The sequence below is a fragment of the Protopterus annectens genome, chromosome 3.part1 (assembly GCF_019279795.1).
Source record: "Protopterus annectens isolate FY-2018-M chromosome 3.part1, PAN1.0, whole genome shotgun sequence".
Lineage (NCBI taxonomy): Eukaryota > Metazoa > Chordata > Ceratodontiformes > Protopteridae > Protopterus > Protopterus annectens.
This window is the reverse complement of record NC_056732.1, coordinates 1,154,592,032-1,154,611,006: the sequence shown is the minus strand read 5'-3', so window position 1 is coordinate 1,154,611,006 and position 18,975 is coordinate 1,154,592,032. Positions and strand designations below refer to the sequence as shown.

Sequence of the window (18,975 nt, the reverse complement as noted above, 5' to 3'; positions counted from 1 at the left end):
TAACCTAGTAACCTTCTGTGAACCTATAATAAACAATACCAGGAAATTCTACTTCATAAAACTGAAGTGGTTTTTGAGAATGTAAATGCACTCTTATGCACTGTTACCTAGAACCTTGCATAATTTATCCAATATATCAAAAGCAGTTACTAAAACTAATCAAAGTAAATACATTTTTAATGGAACCTCTAGCAAGAAAACTTTGGATTTAGAAGAAATAGTCTTAGAATTAAAGACATGTGAATAATTCATTGATGAATATATTTGGAAATATTGATTAAGACATGTATTTATTTATTTTGTTTTGCATTTTGTTTATCAGGAAAGTCCGACTGGACACAGGTCCATTTTCAGTGGAGGCCCAGGGAGAAAAGCTCCAATATAAAACAATATATAAAGAAAAAGTTCAGAATACAATAAAATAAAAATTCAGAACACAATACATAGTTTGTAAGGATAAAAACATGTAGTGTAGTAAAAAAGCTATCACCATATGGTAATTGTTTATGGCAACAGGTAATGGTTGCTGAGTATCTAATAGACAGTCCTTAGTACTATGCAGTAAATAGCAAAAATAGTAACATTCTTTGAGGTATAATCAGAGTAATAGCCTTATCGGGGAACTGCTATTGCATAACACTATCCAATAACAATACATTAGCATGTATTTAACCTGGGGAGTAACAGGAGAATAACCAGTTGTTTATATAGCAGGTTTTCAGGAGTTTTTTAAATTGTGTAGTAGAACTATTAGATGTTAGGTGGCTAGGTAGTGTATTCCAGACATTCTCAATAGTGCAAGCAAAGAGAGATTTAACAGCATCAGTCTTATATTTGATGACATTTAGGAGGTTCTGGTTACTAGATCTTAAGGTTCTAGTAGTAGTATAGGATTGAATTAGATGCTGGAGTGCTGGGTTTTATCAGGAAAGTAGTATAACTTGTGTACAATTGACAGTTGACTCAGTTGCAGTAGCTGAGGCAGCTCAAGCCAGTTAAGCTGCTTAAGTGATAAACATTGATGGGCCCTATATGAGGCTTCTGTAGCGAACTTGACAATCTTATTATAACAAGATTCTAGCTTGTTTAGGTCAGCCTTGTGAAGAGTAGTTAGAATTTGGGATGCATAGAGGTGAATGGATAAGAGATTTGTCCAAGCTATTCTGGTTTTGGTGTATGTAGTGAGAAATAGTTTGTTCCGGTAGAGGAGTCCTAACTTTTTGTGAACTTTCTTGATGGTTTGTGCTATGTGGATGTCGAATCTCAGGTTGTTGTCTATTTCTACAGCTAGCAGTTTAGTGTGTGCGGTTGGCGTGATCTGGGTATTGTCTTTGGAACTGATGCTAAAATCATTGTTTAGAGGGAGGGACCTAAATGAGCTGAAAAGAAGCAGTTTTTTTTTTTTTGTGATTAAGAACTGGTTTGGCATTAGGGAACCATGTTTTTGCTAAAGTAAAGTTATTCTGGGTTAGGATATGCACTTGTTTTTTTGTGGGGGCTGCACATATAACGGTGGTGTCATCAGCATATTGTACTACTGAGGCAGTAAGTGTGGAGGAAGAGAGCTGGTTGGTAAATAGAGAGAACAATAAAGGGCCAAGGATGGAGCCTTAAGGGACTCCTAAGGATACTGGCAACAGAGGGGACAATTAGGTTTGCCATAGGACTGCTTGTTGATGGCCTGATAAGTAGCTGTTGAACCATGAGAGAGAGGAGGGGCTAATGTTTAGGGTGGATAGAGTATTAAGAAGCATATTGTGGTTAACCATGTCAAAAGCTTTTGATAAATCTAAAAATATAGAGGATACGAATAGGCCCTTGTTTTTGTAGTGGTTAACTGTGTTGGTAAAATACAGTACTGCTGTTGTGGTGCTGCTGTGGGAGGGTCTAAAGCCATGCTAAGAGTAAGATAGCAGATTTTGTTTTGGAGATAGTGCATTAGTTGAGTATGTACAACTCTTTCTAATATTTTTGATAAGGGTGATAGAATAGCGATTGGGCAGTAATTAGTGAGTTCTAGGAGTTGCCTCCTTTATGTAGTTGTATGATATGGGATGTTTTCCATATAGTGGGTACCTTGCACTCTGATAGAGCTCTATTAATGAGAATAGCAACAGGATAGGCTATAGCTTCTGCAGCTATCTGAAGGAAATATGGTGGTAAGTTAGCAGCAGCCAGAATGGTCGGTTTAAGTTTATGAAGGAGTTCAAAGATAACTTTTGTGGACACTGGGTGCATCGAAAAATTGAAGGCATTATTTTGTGTGTTGGAGTGGGTTTGGGTAGTAGTCAGTATGGGGCTACTAGCATTATTTTGGGCATTGTCAAGGATTTGGACTGTTTCAGTGAAGTATTTATTGAATTGTGTGTGAATGTTATCATGGTTGTTTACTATTACAGGGGTTGGAGTTGCAGATTTCCCTGGCTGAAGTATAGTATTTATTGTGGCCCAGAATTTCTGAGGGTTGTGAACATATTTTTCTTGTATGTTTTGGTAGTAGTTCATTTTGTCAAGTTTTATTTGTTTTTTAGCTTTAGTTCTAAGTAGCTTTGTTTTATAGTAATGTTTTTGTTTTTGTGGAATTGTATCCACGCCTTGTCCCTATCTTTCAGTGTAGTTTTAATTTCTTTAGTTAGCCATGGGACATAATTTGCTTTTATTCTTATGGTTCTTGAGGGTGCATGATAGTTTAAAATTTATAAAAAAGTTGAGTTAAAGTACTGCACAATGTTTTGATTCTCTTCAGAAAAAAACAATATCAACTAAAATATTTCTAACAATAGAAATTAAACAATAAATTACAGAATCTCATGAATAATAATGTTCCTGGTTTAGACAGTTTACTTTTGAAAAATATGTTATTTCCACAAAATATAATTTCATTAATGAAGACATTTTGTTTGGCAATATAGAAGGAAGTTAATATCCAACCTTTTTGGTGTTATTCATTAACCCCAATAATAATAATAAAATCTAACAAAAGTCTCTCTTCTTATAGACCAGTTCCATTACTAAATATCGAATATAAAATATATGTTTCAATTATTTTATCAGAATAAAACATAGAGCTAGTAGTTAAACTAAAGGTCAAAACAGGCTTTATAATTAACAGGAAACTCAGGATAACATTATCTCCACATGGAGCTTCCACTAATGAGGGTCTTTCATAAACTGCTTAGTCTGCCTACCACTGTATTTTGCTGTGGTGTAATGTACAAGGCTTGAAGAGCACTGTAGATTGAGCTCCCAGGCCATCATTACCTACTGGAAAAGAGCTTATGACCTTGTACCCCTTGTTTGCTCAGGCACCACAGCACTGTAGTATTATCTGTGACCAACAGAAGACAACCTGGAGTCCATGAATGGTGAAGAACTTCTAAGTCATGAATCACTGCCAACGTCTCTTTAAGTTTATGTGATTTGACATGTCATTAAGATTCCACAATCCTTGTGCTTAAACTCCCATGGACACTTCTCAGCATGCTCATCTGAACAGTCTACCTGGACAGATCAAATGTCAAGAATTCTCTTGCTGAGGCCATGTCCAGATAAGGGAACTCCAAGGAAATGGTCTGTAAGTCAGAACTTTTCCACCAGGAAGGCCATCCTTTTTACTGTGTCTAGCTAACAGCCCAGGAAAACAATTCATTGAGAAAGTGTGAGGAAGTATTTTGAAGGATCAATTTGAAGCCCAGGTGGAAAAGGAGGAATGCAAACTTGTTTAAGAACTTCAGGCACCTGGATACAGAACTGGCATAAATCAGCAAGTTGTCTAAATAAGTTGTTGTGTCTTTCGGCTTTTCCCGGTTAGGAGTCACCACAGTGGAACTCCGGTCTGCTAATGATTGGCAGTAGAATTTTATGTGCCGAGTTGCCGGCCCTGCTGCACAACCTTCAATGAAGGTATGCCCATTTGCGCATGTCTCCACACAGAAGACGCTCTAGCTGAGAATCGAACAAGACAACATCTTACTGTGAGGCGACAACATGTCTAAATAAGTAAAAATGTGAAATGCCTAGAGTTCTACAAAAGGTAAACACAGTGTTGATAACTATCCCGATGATCTAGAATCACCATTAAATAGTGGTCTGGAAGCAAAGCTAAGGCCAACTGTAAGGTGAGCATTTTGAATTTTGAAAGTTTTACAATGGTGATTAGAAAGGGCAAATTTAGGATAGATCTCCTAGAGTAAAATCCTTTGTCTTTGTATATTGCAGTCACTGCTTCTACCATGTGATAGAGCATTTAAGGAAACAGCTCTTTCTGGTCTGGTGGGTGTGGGGATATTTCCCTGAAAAGGGAGAGTTTCCATCCACTGTCAAGTGTATCCTCTATGAATTATTCTCAGAATCCAATCGTCTGAGATGATTTGCAGCCAGACTTCAGGGCTGAGGAAGAGCCTGGGGATGGAGGAAGAGAAAAAATGAAGGGCAGGTGCAGGATATGGGTGTTCTATGATTCTGCATAGTCATTCTTTTGCAGGGTGAGAATCTTCTTTTGGAAAGGAACCCCCTTTTGTTTGGTCCTGAAAACTTATCCTCCTGCCATTTCCTTTGGAAAGCTTGATTTTGTTTGGCTTGGATTTTTGCTTGTTTTGCCCCTTGAAGGAAGATACCTTGTTTGGGGAGAATATGGGTACAGGAAACATACTAGATACCCCATGCATTAATTTGCCTGCTCATACCATTCTTTGAGAATCTGTTTAAATGAAGGCCCAAATATCAATTCAGGACTTAAAGGCACATTTGGATTTTCAGCTTTTAAATCATCACAGAAGTTCTGATTACATAACCAAGCATACTGTCTAAATACAACAGAAGAAGCAGCATTTCTCCAGACTGTATCTACACATTTAAACACAGCTATCAAAACATGTTTTAAAACCAGAGTCCAGTTCAAAACAATTTCATTCATATAATTCTTTGCACTACAGCTAAGGATGCAGCAAAATCTTCTGAACTGTAGACACACTGTAAAATAAATGTTCATATATATATATATATATCCTTGATAATTTAACATTGTAAAGGCTAGATTACTAGAAAGAGACATTATTTTGCTCTGAAGACCTAACTATCATCCTTATTTATCAGGGATTTTGAAATAGATGAAGCCAAGACTTTTCTGAGCAGACAGCTGGGCAGGTCACAACTGTGTCAGCAGTCAAATGAGAAAACAGACCTGTCATATCTGAGGAGATCTTATATTTTTTCTGACTCTTTTTATGGACTGCTGGAATATATATTTGTGTCCTGCAGCAGCTTTATAAACATCTTCCACAGCAGCTTTATAAGCATCTTACAAGGATAATAAGAGAAGGATAGCCAGAGGACTGTGCATCTCGTACTGTATAATATCATATGCCCTGTCTAGCTCTAGGGTATTTCTCAACTGTTCCCAAGCAAGCATATGACTATTCTAGCAGTTATCTGATGAAAAGTGAACACTTGTTTCAACTTAAGTTTAGGTTCACCTTCCAATGAATCAGAATAACTGGAGTTTGTGTCAACTAGGAAATCACCACTGTTCTTATCAGATTCCTCATCATTCTCTGAAACAACAGAAAGATCTCTAGCCAAGCTAGCACTAGAGCCTTGAATGAGAACACTACTGCCAGAATTAGCTGGCTGTAGAAAACTCTTAGCCAAGGAGACATCATCATCAACTTTTTATAAACAGCTATAATCTGATTATCAGCTTAAAGATGAAGCTTCTGTTTCTTTCTCTTGTAAACTTCACTATTAGCTAAAATATCTGGAACAGAGTATTATGTCTGGCAAGAGGTCTTTTACCACCGACCACTCCTGCACCTAAATGGTTTGATTCTTTCATTTCTGTGACAGGTATTGGAACTGCCCTGATGGGTGTGTCTGACCCCTGTTCCATAGTGTCTGGTAATAATACACTACAGGGAAATTAGGCAAAATGTAAATGGTCTGCGAGTTGAGCAGTGGTCCTGACAGAATCACTAAGTGTAGGCTGAGACATATCTATATTTTGTTTTTTTTTTTTGTTTGTTTTTTTTCCTTTTAGGTGTAATCTGATTTCATAGTGGAGGGGCCTGGGGTTCAGAGTTAGGATCCCTCATGTCAGGGTAGAGTACACCAGCCCGAATAATAACTTGACATTACAGGATAATGTATCACAATAAGTACTTAAAGCATCTAGTAATAAGTATGCCCCCATACAACTAAACTCTGCCAAACTGTGCTGTTTCTACAAATAAACAGACTAAAACGTGTTCACAATTCTTTTACAACTAAAAGAAGTTAAAGAAGTTTCTTCCAGTACACAAAGTCCAAACAGCTAAACAACCAATGTTCCAAACCAATGTAAGAAATTTACTCTACATACTTTAACCATTGTAAATTGCCACAAAATGACATTTAGTAGCAATCTAAACTACATCTTCTTGTAACAGCAAAAATCTCCACAGTACATTCAAATAACTTCATTTTTGGTAAAATCATGATACACTGTTAAAACACAGAACATAGTCATAAATATAGCGAATGATGTGTAAATTCTGAATAATCAAAGTTCTGTAATATTTTCTGTCAAAACATGAAAATAAAACAGTGTAATAATGGTTTGACTGCAATATACACCTCATAGTGTCTAACAGCACACACACACACACACACACACACACACACACACACACACACACACACACACACACACACACACACACACACACAGTGCACATCTAAGAGAAATACTGAAGGATTCCACAGAAACCTTAAAAACAAGCATTTGCCAAACATAGACGCTAAACAAATGCTGCTACAAGCAGAAATTCCCACTGGAATTACATAAACACTGAACGAAACAAAATATTAAAATATATATTTTTAAATAAACATTAAAAAGATAATAAATCTAACAATAATATAAGAGGAAGGGGGCTCCAAATGGGGCTTTTCCGAGTAGTAAGACAGAAAAATCAGCACTGGATCCTTTGATGAGTCAGGGGACTTTCTTCTTCGGATAGCAGAAAAAGAACTGAAGACTCAGTTTCTGTAACAGCTGTAGGTTGCCCACTCAGAATATGATCAGCCAATCAGCTGTCACAGCAACAAAGAGTGAGGGGGTCTGAGCATTTGAAAACTGTTCAGTACTGGGTTAACTTGGCAGATAACTCAAAATGCCACTGAAGCAGTGGGAATGACGAACATCTAAAGTCACAGTTATAAGATTTGTCTTTACTAAGTGCAGAGGGTTTGCAGAATTTGTCTTGCACCATCATGATAACTCTGCAGTTTCTGAGATAAATGAAAAACAGTTTAAAGATGTGCTTTCCTGCCAAAGTGCTTCAATTTCATATAAGATGAGAACATGGAAGGCAAAGTCAGAAATGTTGGTGTTATCTACAAAGACTGGACTATTCAACGTGCAGAACTCTAAAACCGTTTCTACAACAGTGATAAAAAGTCATGCAGCAGTTCAGTTCATTTGAACTGAGATATCATATGAACTGAAAAGGCATCTCTGTTTGGATTGTGTTGCTTGGTGGTGGTAGAAGCAGGTACAAAGCAAATGGGAAACAGGCTAGACAGACAGATGATGGTAATTTTTCTGTTAATCAGAATGATGAAAGCATGTTTCAGAAAAGATGGGATTGATGGCATTGAACCTTTTTGGGAATAAACAGGTGGTCTCCTGCACCCACTTTTTTTTCTAGGAGCATACTGTAGAATGAGTGGTGGTATTAATTCTAAAGATAGTGAAATTATTTTTTTTCGGCTTTAACTAGAATTTGATAATGAATTGTAGCAGATTTACTATTGGCAAGCCACTACTCAAAGCCAATATTTTTTGTTGAGAAAACTCCAAGTGCTTATGGTCAGTACTGAAGTCCCCGTCATTTTTGAAAGGAAGGTGTCAAATTGTAATAGAAAAGTGTCTGAGTCAAGGCAAATATGACCAGTCTGAAAGGAATCTTGGTGGTCAGCAAGTGAACACAAGACAGACTTGGTAGTAAGGTGGAGAGTTGCAGAGGACAGGAATGAGCATGGTTTGAAAATAAGAAAGGGAGTGATGGGATACATAGGGGAGACCCATTTAATTATAAGCATGTGGGCAAATTAGAACCAAGAAGAAATAGGGTGATGGCCAGTTCAGAGATCGTGAAAGAACAGCAAGATATATGATAAGATCAAAATTCCATGTGATGCAAAGAATGAAATGGGGATGCTTATTTTAGGAACTAAGGTAAGAAGGTGATGATATACATTTAGTGTATTCCTCGTTGGGAGTATGAAGAGTGTACACATAGACAAAACCCTTGCTGATGGGCAGTCAGAATGCTTTTATTAGGAGAAGCTCTCTGGTCAGACAATGGACTACTATTAAGTGAGTAGCTTCAATTTCAGTGACTATAAGTAGCAGGCAATTTCAGAGAATTAGGTAACTTTCTACATGAAATCCCAGGAGAATGCTGTAGTGGCACAAAAGTCCCATATAAAAATGAAAAGGCAAAGCATGGAGAGGTGCACTGTGAGAAGAAACATAAAAGCAAGAAAAGTCATAAAGGAGAATGTAGAAAAAAAAAAGAAGACCATAAGGGTGAGGCCATGTATATAAGCATGAAAACCTAGTAAGACTAGGGAATGATTAAAACAGCATATTCTTACAAATAATTCAAATTAAGAAAATGCATCACATTGTAGCATACTTTTACACCAGCTTTAGTGCATACATTCTAATAAGACACGGATACACCAGTATTTTCTTCTGTTAGCTGAACAAATATTACTAGAAAAGCTTAATTCAATACAGTTGAGGCACTATGCAAGAAAAGCAAGACAAAATGCTCTATGAATTGAAAACATACTCCTATTACCTTAGCATGCATTCATTCATTTCTTCTTCCTGGTTATCTGCATTAACACAGACAAGTCCAAAGGAGCCCACTGGTTGTTTTGTTATTGGAGAAATTGCATGCTTTGTTGAAATTCCAGTTATAGGAGCATCTCTAAACATTGAAGAAAAGGGAAGGCAAGTGGCAGTACAAGAGACTGAAAGATTCATGACTTCAGCTGCTTGTCTTTTTTCAAACACCAGCCCTGAGGTAGCAGCTCCTAAGGAGTCTTCATTGGTAATAACAGACTGGGAGTCATTCATCTTTCTAACAGAAGTCCAGTTCTCCTGTTTAATTTGTTCATTTAGGCACACAGAATCATCATCAAAACAGTTCTGTGTGGTAACATGGAATGCATCAAGTTCAATTTCCTGTAACTCCTGGCTGAGTTCAGGTGTTAAACAATCAGGAAATAGATCAGAATATCCTGTAAAGTGCTGCAAATTTGTATTTCCCATGTCAGAGTCTGTTGATGTTTCAGTATAAGGCATAATCTCTTGACAAGAATATGGCATCACATAAAGTTTGTTTGGCATGTTTTCTAAATCTGGTATACAGTTACTGGTAAATTGTTGTTTCATGTCATGTGTTCCTACATCAGATGGCATAACTGGTTCTTTCAGGCTTTCATCAATACTGCTGTTCTTATCTTCTGTAACACTTTGATTAGGAATTTTATTTGCTTGAAATTCATCTGTAGTTAAATATGTCACATTATTCTCTTCAATGATGTGCATAGAAGAGCAAGTGGCAGCAATAACTGCGGACAGTGCAGCACTGTTTCTTTCTTGCCTCAAAACTGTGTCTTTGATTTCCTGCGGCTCATAGTCAATATCATACTCCATTGCTGCACAGCTCTCTGACAGATCATCTTCTGCAGTGAGAGACACATGTGCTGCCTTCAAATGTGAATCTGTACACTTAGCCCTTCCAACAAAAGAATGCTTGTCTAATTCTTGATTTAGTTCTGTCCTTATATCCTCTTCCCTTGCACAACCAGGTATCTCTCCACAATCCTCAGGACTGCTGATATGAGGAGCAGAAACTGATTTAGTCAATTTGATCAGTTCTACTTCCTTCTCTTCCTCTTCATATGGTAAAGAACTAATTGATGTGAGCGATGCTTGTATACCGCTGAGCATGCTGGCATTACTTTCAGTCTGCCCTCCTTCTAGAGAGTTTCTATGCATGGCATGTCTCCTCACTAGCTGTTGTAAAAATTCATGATCACTACATAAATCCACAGGTCTTGTACGCAGGTCAGGCCAAGCTACTGAGCTTGGCTCACTTTCAATACCAGAATCTGTTATAAGAGATGCAGACCTCTTAATTGGTTCTGTGTTAACAGAGTAATATCGGGATTCTGCTACTGCTGATTTTTTTGCAGTAGCTTGAGAAAAGTCTGTGTTGACTTGGTCATTTGTATGTGTTATAACAGTTTCCCTCACTGTGTGCAATTCCAACATGTTTGCAACATCTTCATGTAACTGATCTTTTAAATCAGGAGAAATATTTCTTATATCAACATTCTGTAAAAGTTTATTTTCATAAACGTTCCTGTTCATATAAGGTGGCTGTGTTATGTTAGTGCCATCTAAGTCACCTAGATCACCACTCACTTCATTGGATACAGTTACATTTAAACAGTTAACTACCAACACTGATTCACTTTTAATTGTGTCCTTAATGCTTGGTATGGCCTCGTTATGTATCAAACCAAATGTAGTTTTGTCATCTTGAGACAATTCTTCATTATTCCCTAGCTCTTTAGATAATGCATTTTCCCTTTTGTATCTTTGCTTATGAATATCTGCTGAGCATTCATCAAAAGATAATTTCATTATGTCAGATGCAATGTCTATTGCATCAATGGTTTCAAAGTCATACTCTATTTGCTTGCTGTGTTCACTAGTCCATGATGATTGGTCATTCAAGCCAACATAGTTCTTAATAAGAGCATTCTTTTTATTTAACAATTCTTCAAAAGATTTTTGAGAACAGTTTTTGTTTGATTCTGAAGAACTAAGACTAGCAGGTGGCACCAGCGAATGCCTATTGGAGTTTGGTTCTTCTGAAGAGCTTTTTAGGCTCGATATATTGTCCTCTGGTGTAGCGCTTCTAGTAGATGATATATTGATATTTGAATCCAGATGATAAGGGGATGAGGTACTGTCTAATTTTAGCCCTGAAAAAAAAACAAACAAGAAGAGCTTTATGGTATGCAGTCATAAACAACTAGTTAGAACAGAAATAAATAAATTCACAGTTAATATATGTAGCATACATTTACCAAATATTTCATCTTGTGAAATAATCATTTATTAGGTTTGTTAAGCAGTTTAGTGGACTGATCTAGCGTGGACCCTTTTCAGCCGCAGCCTGGCAAATACAGAATGCTCACAACAGAAACAAGAAATGAACAGCAAACAACAAACATTAAAGTAATATTACAAAAAGTAATACCATGGAAGAGTTACATATAAATCTGATTTTATGTGGATATTGGTTTATTATGTCAGTGCCATCTAAGTCACCTAGATCACTACTTACTTCACTGGATACAGTTACATTTAAACAGTTAACCACCAACATTGATTCACTTTTAATTGTGTCCTTAATGCTTGGTGTGGCCTCATTATGTGTCAAACCATTTGTAGTTTTGTCATCTTGAGACAATTCTTCATTATTCTCTAGCTGTTCACTGAATGGCTTTCCACAAGGTAAATCCTGCTAAATGTCCACAGTTATTGCTGCCACGTGTTCTTCTATGCACATCACTGAAGAGAATAGTATGACATATTTAACTACAGAAGATTTTCACACAAATAAAATTCCTAATTTGCTGCACTCAAAACAAATTGGTAAAACAAAAAAATGATATATATTAAAAGATGGGAGCAAATCACTGTATTGTGTGATACAAGCTGTTATGTTGGATTTAATGACAGGCTTCTAGTCAGAGTGGTGCCATTTATTGCTTTCAGTTCCATCAAAAGTTTATTTAACTCCTCTACCAAACTTGAATAACTGGATGAGAGCCATTGTTTGTCTGGGTAAGTCCTTTTTAGAAAGTTTTAGCAACCCCAGAGTTGACTGCATTAACTTAAGGGGTACAGAAGATATACAGCACACTGCAGGACTATTACAGGTGGCTTTATCCCTCACAAATAAAAAAATACAGTTATAATAAAAAACAGTCTTGTTTTTGGCATGGGTTTATTTTAAGTGCTTTTTGCCTTTGCCATTGTGAGAAGGCAAGTAACTTGCCCACAACAGCAGGAATTTTGTAACTGCAATATGTAACCTTCAAAAAGATTTTAAACGTCACGCAATGGAATTAATAACAGTATATAAACAAGTGTTTCAGGCCATCACATTCCACAGAGCACAACAATCTGAGTTCCCTGGCATCTACTAAGAATCAATCACAATTTTAAGACAGATCAAACTCTGCTAAACATCTACATACTTTTTTACAGGATTTAAGGATACTTCCCAATATTCAACCAATTTACTAAAATGCCACTCGATTTGTTCTGGAAGGCTTATTGCAAGATGTATCCTCATTTTTGAAAGTACATAAATCTGTCATTACATGGATTCTGTGATAGGTTAATAGGTTCAGTAATAATTTCTTGTCACTGTCTGTTTCACAAATTCAAAAATGAAGTAAGCCCACTATAGCACACTACACTGAACAACTGAGGTTCACCTAACCGCAGGAGACTGCAGCTGTGGACTCTAAGTTGTATATCAAGCCGAGAAGGAATTCGGACTGGGCACATATGGCACACATAACAGCAAAAGCTTAGAAACCCATACAACATTGAGCTTCAGAGGTAATATAAATTGGAAATTTATTTCAGTTTGTTTTTCTTTGAAACTATTGGCTCCAGAATTTGTTTTAGGTGGGGTAGGGTGTTTTGCTGTTTTGCTCATTGCCTATGCCATATATGAATTTCTGCTTTTAGTTCATAGGTTCATAGGTTCATAGGTTCATACTAGGCTATCTGCCCTAGGGAATTTATAAGCCTAGCCAGAATGTGTTTGGCTTTCACCACCCATTTTAAATTTATTTTGCTATGCCCTTTTTCGAGGTTAGTATACTGTGCCTCTGTCTAACAGTGACACAGAAGTGATACCCGGGGTAAACCTATGATCTCCCATCCACTCATCAAGATTCCTCTTGAAGAGAGTCAATGAGGGACTCTGCCTAACCTGGACTGGGATTTTATTCCAGAGTGAAGGGAGCCTCTGGGTTATGAATCTGTCCCTCCAGCATGTCCTATTTATTTCAGTGCTGAGGTTCAAGTCTCTCGAGCGTGTAGCTCGATGGGATTTGGATTTTCTGAGGTGCAGCATGTCCATTAATTCCGGGTTGGACATGGCTTTATACGTCAGGCACAGATTGCCTCTGAACAGGTGGCATGCCACTGAGTAGAGCTGGAGTTTCTTTAACCGGGCAGCATATGGCATCTGTTTGAGCCCCTTGATCCTCTTGGTGAGGTACTTTTGGGGTCTTTCCAGTTTCTGCATGTGTCTGGTAAGGTACATCCCAAAAGGGGCATTGTACTCACTTATGGGCCTGATGAGGGATGAGTAAAGAGGCACGATGACCTCCCCTGATCTAGATGTGAATCCCTTCATGATTAGGTGGGCTATATAAAATGTTTTTCTAACCACTTTGGCCACGTGGTTGTCAAATGAGAGATTGCTATCAACTTGGGTCCCCAGGTCCCTAATTACTTCTTCTGTACTTAATGGATTACCACCTATGTGGTAATTTGTGGGCACTTTGTTTTTGCCAAAGGGGATGACTATACACTTTTGGCATTTAGCTTGAGGCCATGGCTCTGGCACCAGTTGTCTGTTTCTATGAGGCCCTTTTGGAGGATGCTTGTGTCGGCTGGAGAGTCGATTATGGCGCCCAGTTTGCAGTCATCTGTGAACTTGGTCAGCCACAGTCCTTCCATGTTGGCCTGTACCTCCAAGAAATATAAACCGAACAAGAGATGTCCCAGGACTGAGCCTTGTGGGACACCACTTGTAACTGGTTTGGAGTCTGACATGGCTCCAGCAATTCTAACCATGTGGGTTCTGTCCTTGAGCCAGTTTGCAATCCATCTAGTGACATAGGGGTTTATATTTAAGCTGGTGAGCTTATCTATAATGCCCAAGTGGGGTATTGTATCGAAGGCTTTTGCGAGGTCCAGGTAGGCTGTGTGGACCACCTTCCCACCGTCAATCGCCTTGGTGACTGTTTCAAAGAAATCAACCAGGTTTAAGAGGCAGGATCTGCCCTTAACAAAGCCGAACTGGGTAGGATCCAGTGTCTGTAGGTCCCCAATATCTTTATTTATGAGGTCCATGATGATCCTTTCCATAGCTTTGCAGACCAAGCTAGTCAGGCTTATGGGGCGATAGTTTCCAGGATCCGTTGAGGCACCACCTTTATGGAGAGGGACCACTGTTGCTGTACGCCACTCTTTGGGCACATATCCTGTAGTAAGGCTGAGATTGAACAGTAGTTTTATGTTTGGGTTTAGCTCTTCTTGGAGTTCATGTAGGAAGCAGCCCGGGACACCGTCTGGTCCCATTGATGCTGTGTTTTTTGCTTTGGAGAGGGCGGCTCTTACCTGAGCATCTGAGATGTCATTTGCTATTCTTTTTTTATTTTTGTCCAATCCCCTCACAGAGTATCAAATATCAAATCAGGAATGGGAAATATAATCTTAGTTGCTGTAGGGGATTGGATCTTGAGTGCAATTTGTATTAGCATATTGCATTAAATATGTGCAATACATTATATTAACTTTAGTTAGATATGTACTGCTTATAAGAAATACTCAAGCATGTTTAACAGCATTGGATACATGTATGTTACATTTAGGAGAATTTACCTTGTGGAAAGCCATTCAGTGAAGATAAGCTGTGAGATGAATATGCCTATAGTGTCTGTGCAGTTCAGCATACAATCGTCTGATGTAAGGCCTTTGCTTCCCCTTTGCACACAGTACTCCCCCTACTATCCCTAGTGTTCAGCAGGGATTAGTCACAGAAACAGTACCTAGACATACAGTCCCCTTCCTTCTACAACAAAAACAAGTGAGCAGGCTAAGCCTTTTCATTTCTCTGTCCCCACACACCAACCACGGGAGGCCCTTAAGCTGCTAATCTATCTCACTTCAACTGGATTGTAGTCAGAAAGTGTCCATCCATGCCATTGGAGGTGGCCTCTAGTTTAGTCTTTACTGGTGCTTAGTACGATTGATGACATTCTAGTGATTCCTATCATCACTGTGTTATGCCAAGGATGGAGGAAAACTTCTAATGATGTGACAAGAGTACAAAAAAACAAAAACAGTCTCCTACATGATGCAAAAAATGCACATTTCAATCGCACCATTTTTGTAGGATCTACCTGCAGGAAAAATATATATTTATCCTAAGAAAGACTCTAACCCTACTTGTGTAATAAAATATTTTTTTCATATATGAAGTATGTATCTTTATTACCAAATTCTGCTCAAGCCATCAGCATTTTATGTACATTCTCACTGTATCATTAGGAGTGTATGAGCACTGCACATATGTCATCACTCCTAAAAATTCACTGACTTCATACTCAGGCTACTCAATAAAAATCACACACTGAACAAAGACAAGACAGAGTCACGCAACAAGAAAATACTAAATTTACCTCAAGCAAGCCACTAAAACTAAAATCTGCTCTTAGAAAAATATGTAAATAAATAAAAGGAAAGATTCAAAATAAAACACACATTTTGATTCCATCTTCCATTGACTTTAATGTGAAAAATTAAAGAAAATAAAAAAGCAACTTCCCAAACTGCACAGATAAAATACACTCCAGGGATTTAGTAACATTGTGGTCATGTTCATAGTCGGCCCTCCTCTGTAACTATTCCTGTGTCAGCACATGTATGTGTAGGGCTAGAGTATAGATGGCCCTGAGTTCTAGTATAGTACATGCAACCTTTCCTTCACTTTAGGTTTGTGAAGTTGGCATAATGGTTAAGGTATTTACCTCAAAGACACAAGGTACAGGGTTTAATTCTCCCCTTTGAGTGGAAACTGACTAGGCTTAAAATGGCCTGCAAGGGCGGCTAGCCTAGTACTTACATATGAACCTATGTTTACTGTGCCTGTCATTAAAAATGAATGTTGCCAGGCAAGTGTGCTCAGTGAGCAGCTGAATGAAAGGTGTGCATCACAACCACAGCTGTGACCTGTGTGAAGATCAAGTAGGACCACAGTGTGGCTGCAGGGAATGTCCAGCAGCAGCAGTGTTCATCTAGTCCACATAAGCCTCGAGAGTGCTTAACATGATTCTGCACACACAGATACAGCAGGGAAATGTTCGATAATGATATAGTAAACTTCCACACACTGGACCAAACCTAGTTTGGTTTCATCAAGGGCAAGTCAAACTTACTCAACCTGGTGGACCTCTTTGAGAAGGTCACCAAAGCAATCAATGAGGGAAAAATGTTTCACACTGCCTATATTGAGCTGGCCAAGGCATTTGACACAATACCCCACTCGGGCATTGTTAACAATCTCAAGATGTTAGGTACAAACCCATATGTCACCCAGTGGATAGCCAACTGGCTCACAGACAGGACCCAGGAAGTTAGAATTGGAGTGATCACCTCTACAAAGAGGCAGTCAAAAGTGGAGTCTCTCAGGGATCAGTCCTTGGACCGCTCTTTTTGTCATTTGCTTCTCTGAAGTCAAAGTCAATGTCAGTGGTCTTTGGCTGACTAAATTTGCAGGTGAGTGCAATCTAGGAGCTGGCATTGAATCCCACACTGACACAAATGTTCTCCCGAAAGGACTGACACAGACAAACAACTGGTCTTAGTGCCATATACTAAAACTAAATGCCAAGAAATGCATAACAGTATCCTTTGTGAAGTCATCCACCCCTGGTAACTATCATATTGACAACACACCCCTTAGAGTTGACCCAGTAGTCAGCGACTTAGGGACACACATAGACAGCAATCTAGCCTTTGACCATCATGTGTCTACATTAGTGAGGAAATCATTCTATGTTGAACAACTTATTAATAAAGGTATGGCATCTAGGTCCAAGAAGTCATTGTGCTACTGTATTCGGCATTCATCAGACCCATCATTGAGTACACTGCCCCCTTTGGTATGTACCTAACCAGGCATATGCAACAATTGGAATGTCCACAGAGATTCCTCTCTAAAAGAATACAGTGCGTAAGTAAAATGTCCTATGCAGACGACCTCAAGTCCCTATCCCTGTATTCTGTCTCGCACAGGCTGTTGAAGGGAAAGCTATGCCTAGCATACAGGGCATTGTCAGACCCCAATTTGATGGACCTCAAAATAAACAGCACCAGAATTACCCATTCTAAAGAGTTAAACCTTGCTTGTGATATAAATAGGACCTACTGGAGAGACAAGTATGTATCCCATAGACTTCCTTGTATCTGGAACAGGCTCCCACCCATGTGAAGCAGGGCTCCTCCCTAACCCATTTCAAGTGCAACTTGGACAATTGGATGGGCGACAGGAAATTCATCCATGGGTTGGCACCTACGCCTCTAATGGACAGAGGCAAACTGTAAATAGTTAATCTCTCAGGCCCCTGCTTATAAATGTTTCATCTCCCAAAACCCTGCTTACACTTATCAAGGATAACAGAACTTGTCAGAGATTTGTGATCCATGGCTAGGCTTAAAAAGGCCCTTGTGGTTTTTAGCCTAGTAAACATCTATGAACCTAAGAGAAACAAGGTATGTGGTCATCCTACATGGTCATGAGGCTTATGAGCTGATCTATTTTTTAACTCAAGGAGAAATATATGCAGAGAAGGTAACTTGTGGAAGATAGTAAGGGAAGTATGATTAAGGTAGGAGGGTGGAAGAGGTAGCAGGGTCACACAAACAAACAAACAAACACATAGCACTGACGAAACTGAGTGGCGACACAATAAGCGATGTGGAAGACAATAGATAAAGTGATATGCAATGCACAGATGTCAATGTCAAGTAATATAAGATAAACAAAATGGACAGCAATGCATAATGGGTGTGGTAGAAAAGTACCAGTACATCAGACTAAAACAGTTACAACATCAGCAGAGTACTGTACCTGTACTACAATGCAAAGATCATGAAATAATAACTCTACTGTTACAAATATGTGCCTATAAGTAACTCCTATGAGACTAGATCCCACAACTCTCCTGCTCATACTCTGCAAAGCACTTCATTTGCAGGCTGAACTATGGAACCAGTTGCACTAAAGATATCAGTAAAGGACATTGTAGGTGATTATTACTATCACACATTCAGAATAAAAGAGTAAAAGAGACAAAAAGCATACAACTCCTGTGGGACTTGAACCCACAACTCTCTCCACTTGCACTGTGCAGAGCAGTCACAGTACAAATGGCAGCCTTACCATGTGTTTTATTTGCACACTATTGCACAACGATGCTCAGCTTATTTGTGCGCCCAATGCCAGCTGAGGCCAATATACCTAGTAAATGATAGTGGTTCTTCTTAATTGTTTCTCTACAGCAAGCAGTGCCAGTCCTGGGCACCATCTGAGCTCTTCATGACCCAATTTGCACAGTATGATAACAAAAGATAAAAGATTTTAAAGCTATAAATTGGCATTTGTGAGGTGTGTTATCTATTCTTTTAACTACTAAATAAAAGGTTGGAAATGGGAATATAGGAAAGAGGTGAACAGCTAAAGCAAGCAGAGGGCAGAGCAAAAGGTGTACAACTAAGGAATAAGCAGGATGGAGGTGGAAAAGGTGGGTTACATTTTTTGTGGGACAGGTGCTCATTTTTCATGCATAAAGAGAAGAAAAGTTAGGGAAAGCAGTAAAGGACATGAGAAGAAGGTAAGAGGGTTAAGTTAAGTAGCAGGGGAAGACAGACATGACTGACATTGTGTGTGGTAACACAATCAGAGAGGAAAACAAAATGATGAAGGCGACATCAGACAAACAGAGGGAAAACAGTGGAGAAGGTAGGACTGAAAAAAAGCAACGGGGGTGGGCTTGGACAGAAAAGAGAGGAGGACAAGGTGAGAGGATGGA

At 38.6% G+C, this 18,975-nt stretch overlaps 1 protein-coding gene across 1 annotated transcript in view; it reads right to left on the bottom strand.

Annotated features, from left to right (window-relative positions):
• Positions 1-18,975, bottom strand: part of FAM135B (family with sequence similarity 135 member B) — a 2,319,882-nt gene that overhangs the window by 564,635 nt on the left and 1,736,272 nt on the right. The window contains exon 12 of the mRNA XM_044067284.1: positions 8,847-11,049. Coding sequence (XP_043923219.1) covers positions 8,847-11,049 — 2,203 coding nt within the window. The remainder of the gene's footprint in view (positions 1-8,846; positions 11,050-18,975) is intronic.